This window comes from Genypterus blacodes, unplaced genomic scaffold (assembly GCF_046128005.1).
Source record: "Genypterus blacodes isolate CSIRO-AG114 ecotype Tasmania unplaced genomic scaffold, CSIRO-AGI_Gbla_v1 ptg000015l_1, whole genome shotgun sequence".
Lineage (NCBI taxonomy): Eukaryota > Metazoa > Chordata > Actinopteri > Ophidiiformes > Ophidiidae > Genypterus > Genypterus blacodes.
Window position 1 is genome coordinate 5346506 of NW_027466829.1, and position 19324 is coordinate 5365829.

Sequence of the window (19324 nt, forward strand, 5' to 3'; positions counted from 1 at the left end):
TGCAGCTCAACAGTAACAATCTCCCTGCTTATTTGCAAACCAAATTTCCCCTGCCTTGCCTGGAATTCATACGGTGGGAACAAAGATAAAGCAAGTCGGATAAATAAGGCGACCCAGAAAGCCGGATAAAACAAAGGAGCCATGTTGTTTTTGCGGTGATTAATATCATGAGTGTGTTCACTGCAGATTGTGAAGACACATTCACAGTGTGAAGGAAATGAAGTGAAAAGTTCACCAGTGACGCGTCTTTGCTCTTTCAGGAACTTAGACAGATAATAGACAATAAAGGTGAATTCTAATAACTTAATCCATAGACATGTTGGTGTTTGCATTGCAGCTTGTGGGCAGTTGAATCTTCCTTTTGATCCGTGCTTTGACAGTTACTCTCTCACACACGGATGATCGTTCTGTCAGCTACCTTTCCTGTTTTCTATCTGTATGTTCACGTCTTAATCAAACACAGATGGTGTCACACTGTGTGTGCATACGCACTAATGTTAACAAAACCAGTGGTTTCGCTTGACAGAGGTGAAGACACAACCCAGACTGGTACTGTGAGTCTGTCTGAAGACGGAGGAGTAACTCAAAGATAAACACATCCAATACTAATGTGAGCCCTGGGTTTTGTCACTTTTGACCTTTGGTGCTCAGAGGTATGGCACAGAGCTCTTCAATCTTCCTCACCACGCCATCAGGTTGAAGACATTTAGGCCTTAAAAGGACTTGGGGCTGCATGAACCTGTTTACACAAATGAAATGAGGAAACTGTTAAATGAAATAAGATAGTGGTCAACTCACCGCTCCCTGGACGTCAGTACCTCAGCTGACACATTTATGAGCGTGTTATGTGCCATGGCGGTGAAGCTCGTCTGTCAAAGTCCCCGGTGGGAAAAGCCTCCTGCTTTTGTCTCGCATAATTAACTCCTTAGACACCAGTGGCAGCATCTACAGGCTCAGAAAACAGGTTCACCCTCAAAAAGATGACGCACGTGACCGTGATCAACGGTTAACTATCACACACACACACACCTGCAGGATATTCTATGGTTTCAAAGATGGACAGGAAGAAAAACATGGAGGGGACAATTACCAGGAGTTTAAGGAAATACTCCTCATCAATACCTTTGTAATCTCTCACTTATGATTCTTCAATTCAAAAAATCAAACACATCATAAATACAAGAACAATCTGCAGTCAATACCAATAACACTTCATCCTGTAACCCGAAGCCTTTCTACATGTTGAAAATAATGACTCTGGTCCAAAACTATGATTAAAAAGAAGGAAGTAAACGCACAAAACATGTTTGTCAATTTATTGGTAAAGCACTGTCCACAAAATTACAGAAAATCTAAAAATATTTATGTGGAACTGAACTCTTACCACATAATGTTGATATGTATCTCCATAAAAGTACACTTGTGTCCACATAGATGTTACTGTGGGATCAACAGAAATACAGCAATCGCATGTCGGAGACTTTTAAACACACAATCAGCTCATTCAGTGGATAAACAGTATACATTATTGGCTTTTGATCAACAAACAAACCTGGATTCACCTCAGCTGCTCACAGCTTTGGGATTCTCCATATGTCTGTCTTCATTCCATGATGACACATGTATTATTTATTGTTGGTTGAATGTGCAGTATGATGGAATGCTCATTGGCTCTCAGGTGACTCTTCTGGTTTCTGCAGATACTGTTGGACAATGCTGACAATAGTTGATACTTCTGCCATGCCTCCTTTTCCTGTAACAGAACCAAAGTGTGACTGGATGCATGACACAGATGCCTTCTAGCAAGTCTAAAGCAATATGGGGAATGTTCAAACACACACACACACACACAGGATACACTCCTGGTACTCCTTGTGTGCACAGACATACAATGCATCCACTTGTAAGCTTGCAGTGTTTTCATATGTGCTGTCTCATGTGTCTGAGCCAGGCGGGCTGCTGAGGTAGAAGAGAACAAGCAGACGAGGAGGAAGCAAGTAAGCACATGTGTTCATCAAGATGGCAGACTGTTGACACTTCCTCTTCCTCCAAGATTAACAACTGAAGTTTAAACATGTTGTGACTAAAGTGACTAAGGAGAGCAGAATTTGGTGAGTCATCTGAGGCACGGCCTGTTCAAAAATAATGTGTCAGATATTTTGAAAATTAAGGAACGAAGGCTTCAGCTTTTGTTCTGTATCTAATGCTTGTAAACTGGGGGGGAGAGGCAGTACAAAAAGGTTACTGTGTAAAGCTCCTCTGCTACATTGTCAGTAGTCCCACAGTAAGATAAGAGTGTCTTTGTGCAAAGGAGGACTAAGACAAGACAGAGGAATGTCCAGCCGGTTGATATCCTTTAAGTGCAGAACAACACTGTTTCATCCCCAAAAGCAACATTTCACCTGGAATGTGTCTTCTGCTGTTTCCCAGCATGCATACCAGTCCGGCTCAGAGTCGAGGCTCCACGTCAGCCGGTCTCCTGACTGTGTTGTTGTTTCAAAAGTACTTTTTCATTGCTTTCAGATGATTCATAATTCAACAACATGATGGGGTTGATTAATTGCTGTTGATAGGAGCGAGTGTCTACACATCACCCGCGGGCAAACTGGATTGATGTTTGCGCCTACCTGAGGTGACGACATCACTTGAAAATTCGTTAGCGAGTTGTCAACAGTTACCCGTCTGGTCTGGTAACTGGTCTGACAATTTGTACAAAACCTGTTTTCTTCCGTCGTTAATTTTTCCTCTCTCAGTTCAGTTGGATCAGTCATGCACTCACAACACACACACACTGTGGTAACACAACTACTGACCTGTGACCTTTATATACTATTAAGACAATAATATACAATCAACAAAGAAAATTACATGTCAGGTAATTACTTAAGGTGTGTCCAATTATACAACTTAATCCTACAAAGAATCACTGAGAGCCTGAGTCAAAATTGGAGATTGATAGGCCTTGGCAGAGGTATAGTCTCTCATGAGTAGCTCTGTATGTTGTACAAACCAAAGCCCCACAGTCTGAGACCCAAACATAGATTTGCTCTGCATTTCTCAAGGCAAAAGCACGAAATGATAGATATGACTTAATGCTTTAAGATAAGAGAGATTGTTTGGAAATACAAATCATTGAATGATTACAATTACATGATTTTTTTAAGGTCCTCCTATAATATCTATGATGTCACCACAAAAAGTTAGTATTTGTTTGTAGTTTACATTTAAACCAGTAAGGACTTATTCCACTATTAGATGGTTTTCCTTTCATCATGCTCAGATATAATTGATAATCATCTTTTAACCTTTAAATGTAAAATGCTCACATAAAGACTCCTGAGTGTGTGCATGTGTTGTTGCTGTTTGTTGTCCTGTCCCATGTGTGAAAGCGTACCGATGCTTTCTATAGAGCCCTTTTTAAAAAAAACTCTTTTTATGTTCCAATAAGTCTTTGCCCTTTTCAGACCTTAGTCCCATTAATCTTGGGGCCTTGTCTCCTCCCTGCTGCACCTAGAGAGAGTGTCTCATGTCTCCATATGGTAGTCCAAACAACTATACATCAACTGCCTCTCAAGACAAAGCACGTTCCTTCAATAACCTTGAGACTGTTTAAACTGTCGCTATAGCTTTGTGCCCAGACCTCTGTCTGTCTGTCAGTGTGTGTGTGTGTGTGTGTGTGTCTGCAAATTCTTCCCCCTGATCTTGTTTCACTCAACGTGCGGTGTCAACATGACAAATTAAAAGCTATTGTTCTTTGACTATTAATACCTTTATCGCCGCACTCCAGCATCTTGGCAATGCAAGGGACTTCCACATATCCAAAGCCTTTGAGAGTGGCGACCTGCTGGGCTGTGATGGGATGCTGCCACATGGCTGTATTCATGGCCGTGCAGAAGAGGAGGGGCCGACTCATATCCCAGGCTCTTACCACGCACGTCTGTCAATGACAAATACACTTGGATGTCGCGTCTTAGAATTTAGAATTCCTTCATTCGACTGCCACGTATCAGGTTTGTCAAACAGGAAGTGAATGCCTCACCAGTAGATTGTCACAAATGCCACTGGCAATCTTTCCTAGAGTGTTGGCATCCAATGGGGCTATGAGGAGTAAGTCTGCCCAGCGCCGGAGCTCAATGTGTAGCACGGGGTCAGAGCGCTTCGTCCACGTCTACAACAGAAAGACAGAGGAAATGGAAAAGGGTACTTCACACTCGGGTGTCTGACCTGTGACCTGGTGTTGACATCCCCAAATTCTTGAGATCTCAGCAATCAGAGAGCTGTCAAGTGACTCTTTTGCAAACCTTTTGCTTTCTGCTCTCCTCAGCTTTCCTCAGTGTTAATGTGATGACGACATTGTTTTCCATTCTATTTTAAAGGGCATGAAAGAAGCTTCAACATGCCTAAACAATAATGAAGATATACTGCACACATATTCTTTTAATTATTCTGTTATCCAATGTATATTCACACATCTTTCACAACATTATTAATAGCTTGTGATGTCATGTTGGGTGAGGACCCCATGGTTGAGAAACTCCTCCGTTTGCTCATAAATCACAGATTATTTGGACATTTTGGAGGAGTGCACTTTTACCTCCCATTCATCTCTGTCACTGTAGATCTTCACAGCAACCTCAGCCGGATCGTAAAAGTGCTTGGCATGCTCAGTAGTGACGACTCTTACATCCACCTAGAGCGCGAGACAAGACACGTTTAAGCAAATTCATGCTGGAGCAGAAGAGATCGAAAGTTACAAAAGTACTTTCATCATTTTGACGTTAATCGTTCATGTCATCTTATTTCCTTACTTCTTCTAAATCTTATCATTTTCCCCTCATCATCACTTTGGAGACAAAGCCTCAACTGCCTTAACGTGGCTTTAGGCGCAGACACACATGCTCACCTTTGCCTGAAATGTCTGCAATAGATTTCTTTGTGCACCATGTTCCTTCTGACCTATATACGATAGTGTTACTAAAAGCTACTGTATCACCACACACACCTGCGCTCTCTTATCAAACCCATCTCAAACATGTGTTACTTTGTGTAATCTCAAGGACATGATGTTACTTTCACTTTTAATCATCCACACGACTTCCCTGCAACGCTGCAAAAGTGAAGGGTGGTGATGGAAATGGTTAGCTGACTGTCAAAAGGGAGGAGGACAGATGTTAACATAAACATAACATTGAGCTCCCTGTTTAGTAGAACACTGCATATTCCTCATGATCTTGACTTGTATCATTTCCCTGACACATCAGGTGTTACTGTGTCACACTGGGACTGGATACTCTATAACAAATCTTTTTGGATTCTCATTAAAAGGTGAATAAGGGTGTTTATGTCAGATGTACAGAACAGATGTTTATATTGGAAATTAAAAAATCTACTATTTCTAAAGATGACAAAGCTGTTTATTTAAGGACTATATAACTAGACATGAGGATGATGTCACTGTACACCCATGACACATGAATCATCTTGTATCTCTTTTTACAGAAAAAATGCAACAACTCCGCCTAGCGGTTTAGGTTAGATGGCGACAGCATATGTGGGGAAACATTACTCCTCGTAAACGTGATGAAGAATGTCTAATACCCAGACTTAGTAAGACTAACACAGCGTATACACTCCACATGTGTGCAGAGGGAGCAGAGTGTAGCTGGGTGGAGGGTGAGGGGGAACAAAGTAGCTGCTGCTGACCCCAGGGAGCTGAAGAAGCTGCGACACCAACAGAGGCAGTTTCAATGCCGCCACGCTTCCCGTCACGGCAACCAGGACCCGGAATGCGCCGCAAGGATTCAGCAAATCCAACTTTGGACAACAACCATGTGCTCCAGGCTGCATGTTAACCAGGTGGTGTCGGCGGCTCGGCGCTGCACCAATATAGCGGGCTGCTACTTCAACACTTCCGTAAACAGACAATCAGCCAATGAGCAGAGACCACCGCACACTAAGCTGCCTCATGCACGAGCACGCTGACAGATTGCGAACGCGCACGTTCACAGAGTGTTCTGGTTTGTTCTGTTGTCTTCCGTCACTTACAATGTCGGTATTCATTTATTGGCTGTCCCATCCGGTTTTTGTTTAAAAGCTAACTGAAGAAAACGCCACAATGCCCCTCACGCCTCTCGTTTATTGGGCGCAGCGCCATGACGACATTTACCTGCGAGTGGAGCTGACGGACGCTCAGGTGAGTTGTGAGAGTGAGCGGAATACGGGACCTTCTGTGGTTAAACCGCCGCTCGTGTTCACTTGTCACAATCTCTGCGTTAACACAGCGTTTGCCCATTTAGAGTAGATTTAGTAGAATGATTAGCTTCCGCATGAAATGACACGTCGATCTGAAATAATTATATAAAGCATCTTGGGTTTGAAGCCATGAAACCTGGTGGCAGAGAGCCGTTGAGTTGTAGCGTGGGTCGAGGTCACCATCTTTGTGTTGCTTGTGCTGCCCCCTCCTGGCTTTGGGTGGAACTTTACTAATACACGCTCGTGCCGTATCCTCCACCAGTGTGTTATGCTGCGTTCCAGTGGCGTTGAAAACTAGGGAACACACTTCACTTCGCAATTGCAAGCCAACAGCCGACCAGCTCTATTTTTTTAGTAACACACTCGTACATTTTCGTTCATTTTTTACGTGTAAGTTTTACCAGCTGTGACACGTGACAGGACGTTCTCTCATTTCGGGCTGGCATAAAAAAACAATATAATCCACGACAATTAATGGTGAATATACTTTAAGAGGCCAATTTGATGCGTTTCTGTCCTTGCCCTCGCAGGAAAATCAATACCCAAAATAGTTCTGTGTGTTTCTTTGCATAAAAGACAGAAGCAGTATCACAATCTGCCCTATATCCATATTTGGACTTCCGTTGTTTTACGTTTCTTCCGATGGACGTCCGAACGCAGCATGACGATAACGTTGGAAGCGCAGAAATTAATTCAAACTATTCTAAACACCTCAAGTACTTACTTATGCATTCTTATCAAACAAAATACAGTTTAACTAGTCGAACAGTGTTAAAGTGTTTTTGTTGGTTATATATTCATTGTCAAACAAAAAAGAAGGCTAAATCAGACCTAAACACTTGTGCTCAGAGTGTAAACCTCTGATGGGGTTAAACAAGCCAGCCCCTGCCTTGTTAATACATAATTCATTAGGGGAAATAATTCTAATAGACCAGCATTTAATGATATATGGTTTATGTGGAGGTTTGAGCTTATCTGGCACATTAATGACTGCAGAAGTAAAGGCTGTTCTGGGTGGAGATGGTGTTAAACGGCACACTTCTGCAAATACACACACACATACACAGGTTCACGCCCATATATGGCACGTTTTGTAGTGGATGGATTGTGTGGTAATATTATCGCTGGTTAATTATAGTCCAGCTTTCTGAAAGGAAGCAGATGTGTGCATGATAATTACACTGCAGGAAGGAGAACCTAACCATGTGCCTCTGGTTTGTTTTTGCAGAATATTGACGCCCACGTACAAGACAATGTGCTTCGGTTCAGAGGTGATGCAGCCTTTCTCAGATCCGCTGCATGATCGAGGGTTGATTTCTAAGTTCTGAGCCTGACACATTTGGCTTAGTGCTTTCTGTGCTAGGCTCAGAACGAATCATCTTATCACCTATCCGTACTGATTAAGGAAAAATGTAGTAAAGTTACTGATTTTGTGTACAGCCCAGGGCCATGGTGCAAAAGGACAAAATGAGTACGAGTTCAGCCTGGAGTTTTTCTCACCAGTAAAACCTGCGGTAAGTACCGGACTTAACAATGGTCTGCAAGTTTGAATGCCTAAATAAATGTGCGTAATCTCTTCATTTTGCTCATCCAACGAACCTGTGTTGCTGCCAGGTGGGTTACAAGTCCACGGCGCGGCAGGTGAGCGTGACGGTGAAGAAAGAGACACATGGCTGGTGGGACAGACTGACCGCTCAGGAGCGCAAACCCGCCTTCCTCGCCCCAGACTTTGACCGCTGGCTGGACGAGTCAGACGCTGAGATGGAGATCCGGGAAAAGGTGAGGTCATGTCGATGCTCTCCCTGGAAACTCTGGAAGACATTATGTATTCAATATTTGAAGTATGGAAGACAATTAGAGATTAATCTTGTGTTCTTTTTCTCAAAAAAGGAAGAGAAAAAGAACAGAGTGAAGGCCCCAAGGAATAAAGAGGAAGGTGAGTGGTGTGGTTTCATTTCCTATTCTTAATTTAAAACCTTATACAAATGTAGACATTTAAATCTTTAAAGTATGCCAGTGTGCCGTCCATCATTGGTCTTGTAAATGGTTTCCCTGCAGGGTTCGCCCTCCCCAAGACAGGATTTCTATGCATATACAACCTGGTACAGTTCCTTGGGTTTTCATGGATCTTTACCAACATGACAGTGCGGCTCTTCATCTTCGGCCAAGGTGAGGAAGCACCAGACTTTCTTTATGTGATCCTTTCTGCTTCATCCTTCCTTGATCTCCATTGTTTCAACGAGACGCTCCTCTTGCTCTTAGATTCCCTTTACGACACGTTTCACACCATATCAGACGTGATGTTCTTCTGCCAGATCCTGGCAACGGTTGAGGTCCTTAATGCTGCTTTTGGTGTCGTCAAGACCGGAGTTATTCCAACTCTTATACAGGTACGGGACGTTCAAGGTTGAACTGGCAGTTACTGGCAGAACTTCACTACATTCTATCATACTAAATCACATGTTTGTGTCACTTTCTTCCTTTATTCCCAGGTGGTTGGGAGGAATTTTATCCTCTTCATCATATTTGGTAGTTTGGAGGAGATGCACAACAAGCCAGTGGTGTTTTTCGTTTTCTATCTGTGGAGCAGCATTGAAATTGTTCGGTGAGTGACCACATGTGAGATTCAACAATTTGAGCATTTAAATAACAAGATATTAGACATCCAACACATGACCGTGTACACACACACACACACACACAGAGCTAATTCACTCAGTGTAGTAACATCAGACGTTGCAAAAATCAGTATCGAGTGTTGCATGCTTGCATCAGCTGTAAATTATAAATGAATGACCTCTGTGTCATCTAACTTACCCAAAGCCACTTTACGACCCTCAGGTATCCTTATTACGTGCTGGGTTGTTTCAACACCGAGTGGAAAACCCTGACTTGGCTGCGGTACACCGTCTGGATTCCACTGTACCCATTAGGCGTCGCCGCTGAAGGTGAGCTTGTGTTCGCTTCTCTCTGAAACAAAACACTCAAAAGCACCACGGTTAATTATAATCTCCTCCTCCCGTGTAGCCGTGGCTGTGATACAGGCCATCCCCATCTTTGATATGACTACACTCCTAAGCGTCCCTCTGCCCAAAGCCTTGGGCACGTCCATCAGCTTCTCTTACGTCCTGCGGCTCTACCTCGTTCTCATGTTTCTGGGTGAGTGTCACGTTAATAAGTTCAGCATAATTCTCTCTGTAAATGTGAAGTTTCTGATGAAAGCTTTTTGTCGTTGTTCCCACCAGGACTCTTGATCAACTTCCGTCATCTCTACAAGCAAAGGAAGAAGCGTTTCCGCACCAAGAAGAGGAAAGCAAATTGAGATTCTGCACCCAGTGAACCTCAAACACATGGCCTCTGCTTGAACTCATCCCCATCATGTTGTTCTGATGAAGTTATTTCTGTCCAATTTGTTTAAAACCCTACAAATGATGCAAATCCTTTCATTACATTGACTTTTGTCTCACTGTTGATCTTTAACTGCTTTAACATGTCGGTCCATATAATGTAAATTAATAGTGTTTGTTTCTTACCTGGATAACCACAAGTAGAGTGTGTGCGTGCGTGCGCGTACGTGTGTGTGTGTGTGTGTACGTTATAAAGTGTCTGTACATGTTATTCCAGATTTGTTAATCTTGACACAAATCTCAGGGAAAACTATAATAAACAGAACAGACAACTCTCTCCAGTTGTTTATGGAGATCACAATATCAGAAGTATCTTGACTGATAACTAATATTGTAAATTAGAGCAGTGTCATCCAATAAAAGGTCAAATTCAGGAATAATCTGCTTTAAACTCTTTCTGTATCCCTTTCTTACTTTGCTGTTTCATTTTGACACACTTCAAAGTGGATTTGAGGCAGAATGCACACATTTGTTCCAATTTATGAAAAAGTCTTTAGGAGCACATAAAAATATATACACAAAAACACTTAAAACATCTGTCACTATAAATGCAAAATGTCACTGAGGAATGTGATTCATTAGTCAGTCAGTGTCAGATGTTGGTTCAGTCCATGTTGTAACCACACCTGGGTCACACACATTCACACACACTTTGACCGGCACAGAGTCTAAACACACTGCTGCTGCTCTATCTTAGTCCCATTCGGCTTCGCTGAACCGTCTCAGCTTGAGAAGTCTGTGTGCATGGGAGCGATGTTGTGATCGAAGGCGGCGTACTGGGAGTCTCCTGTGCTGGCCAGTTTGAGCTGCTGCGCCGCATGGGAGAGCTGGAAAGCGGCGTCGGGGTGGGCCGAGTCTGGGAGCAAGGTGCATTCCCTCTCCAAAAGTTCAGCCACGCCCTTCAGGAGCTCCCAGAAGCCGAACGCCAGGGCAGCCTTCCTCAGACGGTTCAGCTCCTGACACATTAATACAAAGAACACAGCCTTTACAATCAACACAAACACTCCACAGCCAAGGTCACCTGCACAATAAAGCTCCAGATGTTCTCAGTGACATTTACCTTATAGAAGGTTTGAGTCTTATCTGGCAATTTCCTCGCATTCCTGAGAATCTTCTGCACATCAGTCTGGGAAATGAAAGCACAGAGACCATAAACAACTTCCATGTAAAGCTTTTTGTTTAGAGATGATTCACACTGTCACAGCTGATGTTCTCAGAAAAGTAGAAGAGGAAGAGTGATTGTGTAGACATGCACACCTGTAGCCCACTGGCCTTGATCCACACTGTGACATTCTGGGCGTAGCTCCGCTTGGCTGAGGGCTGCACGGGGAAAGGACTCTTACTGTCGTCCTCTCCGTAAGGATTCTCAACAGCCTCTGAAGTATCAAGGAAAAATCAGTGTGAAACCAGTGAATCAAGATCAAAGCAATGTGTGTGTGTGAATGATTAACTGATGGTTTGGTCCAGATACACAGAGGCCTTTGCTCTTGATAGAATAAACAATCATTGACCCAGGTGAGGTGAGTGTGTCAGGAGTTACACCGGAATGGGGAGTTTCACAATATGGAAAACATTCCCCCCTGCTGTTTGGATTCAAATTACATCTGGCAGGTTGTTGGCTCACATCTGATCGCAATGCGAGACGGGAAGACACCCGCAGATCACAATGTTACTGCAGGAAGCACCGTGTACGGACCCTGGCCTGGGTTTACCTGAGATGGGTCCCAAATGAGAGATCTTCCCCAGCCAAGGCAGAGGCTCTGGACCAGGCTCGAACAACGACATCATCAGATTAGATTTCTTCTTGCTGTCTGCTTGGGAGTGCAGCATGCCGTACCAATCCGGCCTGGAAAGAAGGAAAAAATGGATGTAGGTCAGCTCAGTTTAATCAGTGGTATTATGAGATTAAAAGATCCTGAACACAAAAGCGTCTCACCCCAGCTGCACCAGAGCCACCATCCCCTCCACCTTCAAGCTGCCGTGTAAGAGGACACAGAAATTTGGACTCTTTCCTGCCATCTGACTGGCAGAAGCTTCCTCCTCAGGCTCTTCTGTGGCTCCGGCGCCGACCTCGTCCACCTCTGCAATGGAGACATCGCACTGTTAAAACTGATCTATTAATGTGAAGGGTGTAACTGTAAAAGCATGTGGTACAAACCTTTGATGACAGCGATGGGCAGGATCAAGTGTCTGGATATGACAGGAGGACTGGAGATGTCTGCGATCTCAATGAAGCCCACAATTTCCAAATCTGAAGCAGAAAAAAAAAAGATTCATTCATTTTGTATGTGACAAAGCAGCTTAGTTTGGTCTTTGTTGTCTCTGGTTAGTTACTGTACCTGTGCTGACTGTTCTGGGCATTGGCTCCACCTCTTCATCCACCCACAGAGGTTCTGGCCGAGGGAAGACCTGGACGTCGGAGGACAGGTTCCCACAGTGAAGGACGGCGTGGAAGGGAGAGTAGGCATAGTCGATCAGCCTCCTGCGGACGACAAGGACCACATAGACAGAAGGCTCCTTCAGAAATGAGATCAACGGGTTTGTGAGAGGCAACAACATCTGCTGCAGGTGTGATGAATCCTACCCAAACATGGCCTGAGCGCTCTTCATGCACAGCGGTCCCTCCATGGTGAAGATCTGTCCGTCTCCTCCACTGAGACGAAGTAACTCCTCCAAGTTGTCCATGGCGTCGGTCATCTGTAACTGCAATTGTATAAGAGAGCGTTACATGGATGCAAAGCTACTAACCTTCCCATCTTTGGTATCAGAATAAAACTCGAAATATCATCAATATATTAGAGTTGACATGAAGCTTTTGGCGGTTCAAGCTCCATGAATCCCAGCCTGGCGTCAAACTGTTGCCATGACGTTGCTATGGTGTGTTTGCGTACCTCCTCTGCATTGGCCACACACACAATAAACATCTTGGTAGGAAAGGAGAAAGGCAGCGGGAACTTCTTGTCTTCCCCGCGTCCCTTTAGCGTCTGGAGGGAATGACGGAGGGAACCCTTCCCTATACCCAGAGACCCGTCAGTCACCAGCACCACCTAAAGGACAAAGGGAGCATGTGACAATGTCAAGAATGTAACAACAAGCAGGAACAAGCAGGTGACATCATTTTTAAGTTGTATTTTATGTAGAATAAATGAGCAAAGGACCTGGCAGGGACAGGCGCTTCCCCACTCCTGCAGGACCACGTTGCTGACTCCATTCAGAGCCAATTCAATGCAGGTTTTGTCGTAGTCTTCAATGACGCTCAGAGCCTCCTGTACAAGGAAAACAACATGCTTTAGTATCAGGAAGAAACAGGAGCAAAAGGCACAAGTGTCCCTATAGTCTAGATGTGTGCCCCCTGTACTGTAATAGATCATTAATAGGTCGCTACGCATTTTCTGGTCATCACATATGCAGTCACTGCTCCTCCACTGCTTTGGAGGTTCATTTCTGCCTTTTAATTGCTCCGAAACTCCCAGATATTGGCCCATAAATACAGAATATTTTCTATTCTACTTTAATTTCTCCAATGTTTGAATTTGACCCTTACCACTTAAGTCTGACACTGTGACGTCTCATTGTTTGACCATTTGAACATCATGTTTTTGATGACAGAACAACAAGGGGAGGATGAGGCGTTCAGGTACCTGTAGCGCGTTGTAATCTCTGGTGAAAGGCACCAGCAGCTCCCACAGGGACGAGAAAGCCATGAGGGAGGTGAACTCCAGGCGGTAATTGGCAGCCATGTGTTCGAACAGCATGTTGAGCCCGTGGACGGCCAGGTTCTTCCTCTGGAACTCCTCGCTGCCGTCCAGGGACACCGGCCGCGTCATGGACAGGGACACGTCCATTAACACCACGGTGGGCATCGCGGCGGATACGCAGACTCTTAAGGACCTTCAAAGGGACTAGAACTGAATGAAAAATAAAGAAAAGGAGTGTTGAGTTAAAGCCAAAACACAGAATAAAGTTCAAGTTCAACACAACACGACGGGACATGTTGAACAGTGCATAGTAAAACAACACGGTGACGCTGTGGTGGTTATAGAAGCAATACCGTGAAGCTGGAGACATTAGAGTTACAAAGAGGTTAACCTAATGCAAACAACGAGACAAAACCTGAAACTAAAACAACAAAACCTCCGCTGAAAGCTGCTACTTACCGGCGCTCGCTGAGCAACTTCAAGTAGCGAAATGTAACGACACCGTAACGCTGATTAAACGCTTCGTTCGCTACTGAATGCACATAAGCACAAAAGACGCTAAACTTCAAATGAAAATGGTTTGAGTAGTTTTTGTGAATACACAGACTTGCTCCAGTGTGTAGCTCGCCATCAAAGCTTTGTGTTGTGCACCAACGCTACTGTCCGGGTAAGAACGGTGCGCTTTCTAACAAGTAGTTCCTACGTGATGCACATATGTTGCATCTAAATTGCCGTTTAATTTGGCAGAAATGTTACAATAAAGCCCCATAGCGCTGAATATTATAAGAAATTACACTCGAATCTAGAATATAATATGATATAGTTCTATTATTTAAGGATATCATTACCATATTATTTTCAAGTATTACTATCAGGTTTTATACCTAATGTTCATGCTAAAGCTATGTAATATTGCATTTAGGATATAACACGACTTTTATTAGGACTTCTATGAAATATTACCAAGCTAGTTGTTAAAGTGAGAGTGAGACAATGCACATAATCCTCTTAGAAGACTCCAGGTATTATGCTGATCCATGGTGAACACTGTCCCGTGTCCTAAATAACCCTGTGGCCAGTGGCACCAGTTTGGACCTTTGTCTGTCCGAAACCTGATATTACAGATTGTTTACATCCTCGATATTACAGCACATTCAGTCTGAGGTAAGCCTGTGTCAACTCATCACAGAACATTCTATTATATATATATAACATTATATTTGAAAAGTTCATTTGCTTTATTTTGTCTCCACTGTCGTATTAATCAAACTTTAACATGTGTGTGTGTCTGTGTTTATTTAATTTATTATTATTGTTTTTAAATGAACATCAGTTTGGTTGATATTACTATCGAAGTCAGCTTTTGGAAATCATTCATTTGTTCTGCTTCTAATTTTGTCTGTTGCTCTGTGTTTGTCTTTTTGCCTCTTGGGTTGTTCCTCTAAAACCACCTGACGATTCTGCATGTACTGCTTTCAAACACTACATAACTGGTGCTCCTGTGTATCTCTGATGCTTCCTCTCATTTACAACAGGCTCAGATTTCCACCAAGCCGAGGATGAGACATGTATCACGCTGCTAGTGTGCTGAATCCAAACACCCCATGGTCCACTGGGGACAGAGCCGGACTTTCTCTTTGCCATTGCAGCCGAATTCTACATAGCTAATACCGCCACTGCTTCGGGGGAAGATGTATTGTGCAAAAAGAAAGAGGCTACAGTTGAACCGATTTCTTTTTCTCCTCGCGGGTCTTTTCCTCTGTACCCTCTACCAGCTGACCATCAGTGCCAGACTGGGGCCTTTGCCAGTGCCTCAGCTTGGGGATGACTTTGGAGAGGGTTCCACAGAGGGGGCTGAAGAGATCACAGTGGAGACTCGACTGCTGGAAGAACCCGTCACTGCCATGCACGAGTTAGAGCTCACAGATCAAACGACACCAGAGATGGAAGAGGTCCCTCATTCAGATCCAAATTTAGATTTTAAAGCCTCCACCCCCGGTGAAGCCCCACCATCACCAGCTCCAAACAGGACTATAGTACGTTGCATCTATGTGGCCCCAGAACCTCCACAGGAGATACCCACACCAGCTCCAGCTCCTCCAGTGACCACCATCACTGCTGCCCCCCCTGGTGAAGCTCCACACGTGAAGGGCGAATACCCCGAAGACATCTTTTCAGTGGAAGACCGCCGGAGGGGCTGGGTGATCCTGCACATATGCGGAATGATGTACATGTTCGTTTCACTCGCAATAGTGTGTGACGAGTTTTTTGTTCCGGCTCTGGGTGTCATCACAGAGAAGTTAGCCATCTCTGAAGATGTGGCAGGAGCCACGTTCATGGCTGCAGGAGGTTCAGCCCCAGAACTTTTCACCTCTTTGATCGGAGTCTTCATCGCCCACAGCAACGTGGGCATCGGCACTATTGTGGGGTCGGCTGTGTTCAACATTTTATTTGTGATTGGAATGTGTGCTATGTTCTCTCAGGAAGTGCTCCATCTCACCTGGTGGCCACTCTTCAGAGACGTGTCCTTCTATATCTTTGACCTCATCTTACTCATCATCTTTTTCCTGGATAATATCATCATGTGGTGGGAGAGCATGATGCTAGTGGGCGGTTACACTGTTTATGTGATTTTCATGAAGTTCAATGTGCAGATAGAGCGAGCCTTCAAGGCCCAACTGCACAAACACCAGAACATTGTTAAGATTATTGCTCTGGAGGAGCCTGATAAGGTAAAGTATGTCTGTATTCCTGTCACAAACTGGCATTTAATTGACAACATGACACACCAAGAACAATTTCTGAGTGTCCATGAAACAAACAAGGATTTTTAATTCAAGTGATCATATTGTTTGTTCCCTCATTCATTATGTCATTGCGATGCTGTTCACAAACCCAGCGTTGTTACTGTGAAACAAAAGCTCAAAAGGTCACATCACTCCTGAAATCTCTGCTTTATGTGAAAACAAACTCTAATCCACTGCAGCTCTCTGCAAACTGTAGCATCAGGGTATACTGTGTGTAACCGTGGTAACTGTGACTGAGGCTTAATTTAGACAATCCATGCACGCTCAGGGCTTTTATTGAGCTGCAAATACTGTTCTCAGGGTCCAATGATGATTGTCTAGACAGTACCATTGTCTGTAACAGCATAATGTACAGAGAGGGACACATACATTTATACTCAACCAAAATGAATAGAAAGTTTTGTATCTTGCAGACAAATTTGAATGCTGCAGATAAATCCACTGATGCTCCAGAGGACAAGAATCTATTAAAGGTAAAAGAAAAAAGAATGCAAAAAAAAACACACACCTGAAGTTCACTGTGACATAAATAGTTTGTAGCGATGTGTCACTTTGTGTTATTGTGTGTTGCCGTGACCCCGTCCATGTCTTTCACCACAGACTAAGCCCCCCCTGAGGCGCGGGGCAAGTACGCGGTCTTTACACGACAGCACCATGAGGAACACCATCATCCAGCTCATGATCCACACATTAGACCCTCTATCCAACGGTGGGCACCTTCACTTCTTCACGCTGCACAGACACGCCTCATGTTTCATTATTTCCTTTGTAGATGCTACAAAGCGTGTCCCAGGTCTGTGCCCTTCCCTTTGTAAAATGGATTAGCAAATGATTAAGACCAGATTGATACTAAGCAGATAAACACCTACATGGGCTCTATGGAGGGATCCATCTGTAGGCCTACAGTGGAATATTAAAGGATACTATAGCTATGACTATAAAATGATTTCCATGCATAGAGAGAATTTCCTATTATATCCCCAGAGTGAGTCTTTGTAATCTAATCTCTAATCAGGAAGGCAGAGCTTTTGCTTCTTCTTACAGTCTGTGCACCATTGTACTGTATGTCCTAATTTCCCTCCTAGTGTCTGTGTGGTCTCCTTTGCTTGTTCCTCAGCCTGTGAGCAACAAAACATTTACTCGCTCCACCACTATAATCAGCTTTTGATTGGGCCCATGAACGCCGACTCACAGCTCTCAGTCACATCATCAGGCACTCCCTTTAGCTTTATTTGTGTAATCATTCAATTCTCACTCTCGCTGGTAGTTTAGTCATTCGTCATCGCAGTCTAAGCTTTTGATTTGCTTGTTTGTTCGCAGGGAAACTGAAGGAAAAGGCTGAGAGTCTGAATTGTGTGGCTAAACAGAAAGCAGACAGCAAAACTCCAGACAAAACTGAAGGTAAAAGGATGAGATCATCTTCCCCTCTCAGAATCTATATGGATCTTGCAGCGTTGCAGTCCTCTCATACTCACACTGACTCAAACAGACACAGCTGTAGAAACCACAGGGTCCCTATCTGAATAATGCGACTCACATGTTTGACCAGACTTCCCCCTATAGACCTGACATGTTCTGCAGCAGCATAAAGACTTACAGCTCTGTGACACATGTCCTCCATTAAAATAACATCATGCTCTTATATAAGATGTCTTATATGTCTTATATGATAGGTGCTATTGTCCCCAGTGGTGAAATTACTCTTGTTGAACAGCATCAAAAAATGCAACATGAAGCTATACAGGAAGTAGAGCAGAGAGATGAACTCAAAGTAAATATAACAGAAGGTTCATCGGCTCATATTCTGATGCACAGCATTCATTTATTCTTTATTCAGACGTAAAAGCTGAGCAGACCAAAGAACCAGAGGCTGCGCCGGCCGCAGACTCAGAAAAGAAGGACCAGTCAGAGGACAAGAAGGTAACAACCAAACCAGCTATTGATACCTGCCTACAGAATCATCCCTTCATGCCTTTACCATGATGCCTTTCCCCAAAAAGCCACCAGGAGAAGATGGGTCGGGAGGCTCCGAAGACTCTGACAGTGATGAAGATGACAGCGATGACGACAGTGATGAATCAAGTGAAGAGGAGGATGATGAGGAGGAGAAAGCAAAAGAAGAGGAGGAGGAAGATGAGCCTTTGTCTTTAGAGTGGCCAGACACGCCGCTCAAACAAGCCTCCTACCTCTTCCTGCTGCCCATAATTCTCCCTCTGTGGCTCACAGTTCCCGACGTTCGCAACCAGGTGCGTCTGCAGATCAGCTCGGTGTCTGAGATGCCTGGAGATTTGCTCATTCTTTTCTCTCTTTTTTTTTAACCCCAACAGAAATCCAGGAGATTCTTTGCGATCACTTTCCTGGGTTCCATTATGTGGATTGGTATCTTCTCCTACCTCATGGTGTGGTGGGCCCATCAGGTGTGTCATGGGTCCATCCTGGGAAACGCTACCTTACCATTCCAGTGGTTCTATACTGACCTTCTCCTCCTATAGGTGGGCGAGACCATTGGAATCTCAGAGGAGATCATGGGCCTGACCATCCTGGCTGCAGGGACCTCCATCCCTGACCTCATCACCAGTGTGATTGTGGCACGTAAAGGCCTGGGGGACATGGCGGTGTCCAGCTCTGTGGGCAGTAACATTTTTGACATCACTATGGGGTGAGCTGCTGTAGTTTAATGTGATCAAAAATGCAGATAATCACTCACTTGATTGATGGATTTGTCTCTTCTTTGTCTCTTTTGCTCCACAGACTTCCGGTCCCGTGGCTCCTGTACTCGTCCTTCCACGGTTTCGCCCCGGTGGCCGTCAGCAGCAATGGACTCTTCTGTGCCATTGTGCTGCTCTTCATCATGCTCCTCTTTGTCACAATCTCCATAGCGTCCTGTAAGTGGAAGATGAATAAGGTGCTGGGTTTCACCATGTTCCTGCTCTATTTCATCTTCCTGGTGCTCAGCGTGATGCTGGAGGATCGGATCATCGTCTGCCCCGTGTCCATCTGACACCACATGTACTGTTAACCTGCAGGGCTCTCACACACTCTAGCTCATGTACGTACTGTACTGCAGATTTACTGCATTTGCTCTGCAGATGGTGGATCAGTATGTTAGGAGAAAGGCTTTTCCTAGAATTCATTACATGCTCCCTCTTGTAATGACGGC

The 19324-nt window shown here is 44.2% G+C and overlaps 4 protein-coding genes across 5 annotated transcripts; 2 read left to right on the plus strand and 2 right to left on the minus strand.

Moving 5' to 3' along the window:
* Positions 1 to 1301: 1301 nt before the first annotated feature.
* Positions 1302 to 6435, minus strand: ppcdc (phosphopantothenoylcysteine decarboxylase). 2 transcript variants are annotated; one of them, XM_076171541.1, is made up of 5 exons: positions 6167 to 6435; positions 4595 to 4690; positions 4040 to 4168; positions 3769 to 3937; positions 1302 to 1753 (listed from the first exon to the last, which is right to left on the minus strand). In XM_076171541.1, the coding sequence occupies exons 1-5, from the start codon at positions 6290 to 6292 to the stop codon at positions 1665 to 1667; spliced, it is 609 nt and encodes a 202-aa protein (XP_076027656.1). In that variant the 5' UTR covers positions 6293 to 6435; the 3' UTR covers positions 1302 to 1664. The 2 variants fall into 2 exon arrangements, with proteins under 2 accessions (XP_076027656.1, XP_076027649.1); XM_076171534.1 differs by lacking the exon at positions 6167 to 6435 and adding an exon at positions 5704 to 6010.
* Positions 5996 to 9938, plus strand: hacd3 (3-hydroxyacyl-CoA dehydratase 3). The gene is made up of 11 exons (XM_076171520.1): positions 5996 to 6193; positions 7481 to 7523; positions 7693 to 7766; positions 7867 to 8031; positions 8143 to 8188; positions 8311 to 8421; positions 8515 to 8642; positions 8745 to 8857; positions 9094 to 9200; positions 9280 to 9411; positions 9498 to 9938. The coding sequence occupies exons 1-11, from the start codon at positions 6116 to 6118 to the stop codon at positions 9572 to 9574; spliced, it is 1074 nt and encodes a 357-aa protein (XP_076027635.1). The 5' UTR covers positions 5996 to 6115; the 3' UTR covers positions 9575 to 9938.
* ints14 (integrator complex subunit 14) lies at positions 9930 to 14011 on the minus strand. Its single transcript, XM_076171508.1, has 12 exons — positions 13817 to 14011; positions 13301 to 13567; positions 12818 to 12925; positions 12551 to 12706; positions 12244 to 12362; positions 11999 to 12141; positions 11818 to 11910; positions 11596 to 11740; positions 11372 to 11505; positions 10917 to 11035; positions 10720 to 10785; positions 9930 to 10615 (listed from the first exon to the last, which is right to left on the minus strand). Exons 2-12 carry the CDS (start codon positions 13520 to 13522, stop codon positions 10382 to 10384), a joined length of 1539 nt encoding a protein of 512 aa, XP_076027623.1. The 5' UTR covers positions 13523 to 13567; positions 13817 to 14011; the 3' UTR covers positions 9930 to 10381.
* An 814-nt stretch (positions 14012 to 14825) lies between these two features.
* Positions 14826 to 19265, plus strand: slc24a1 (solute carrier family 24 member 1). Its single transcript, XM_076137832.1, has 8 exons — positions 14826 to 16089; positions 16765 to 16873; positions 17485 to 17565; positions 18002 to 18084; positions 18165 to 18410; positions 18492 to 18581; positions 18657 to 18823; positions 18916 to 19265. The coding sequence occupies exons 1-8, from the start codon at positions 15049 to 15051 to the stop codon at positions 19163 to 19165; spliced, it is 2067 nt and encodes a 688-aa protein (XP_075993947.1). The 5' UTR covers positions 14826 to 15048; the 3' UTR covers positions 19166 to 19265.
* The last annotated feature ends 59 nt before the right edge of the window (positions 19266 to 19324 follow it).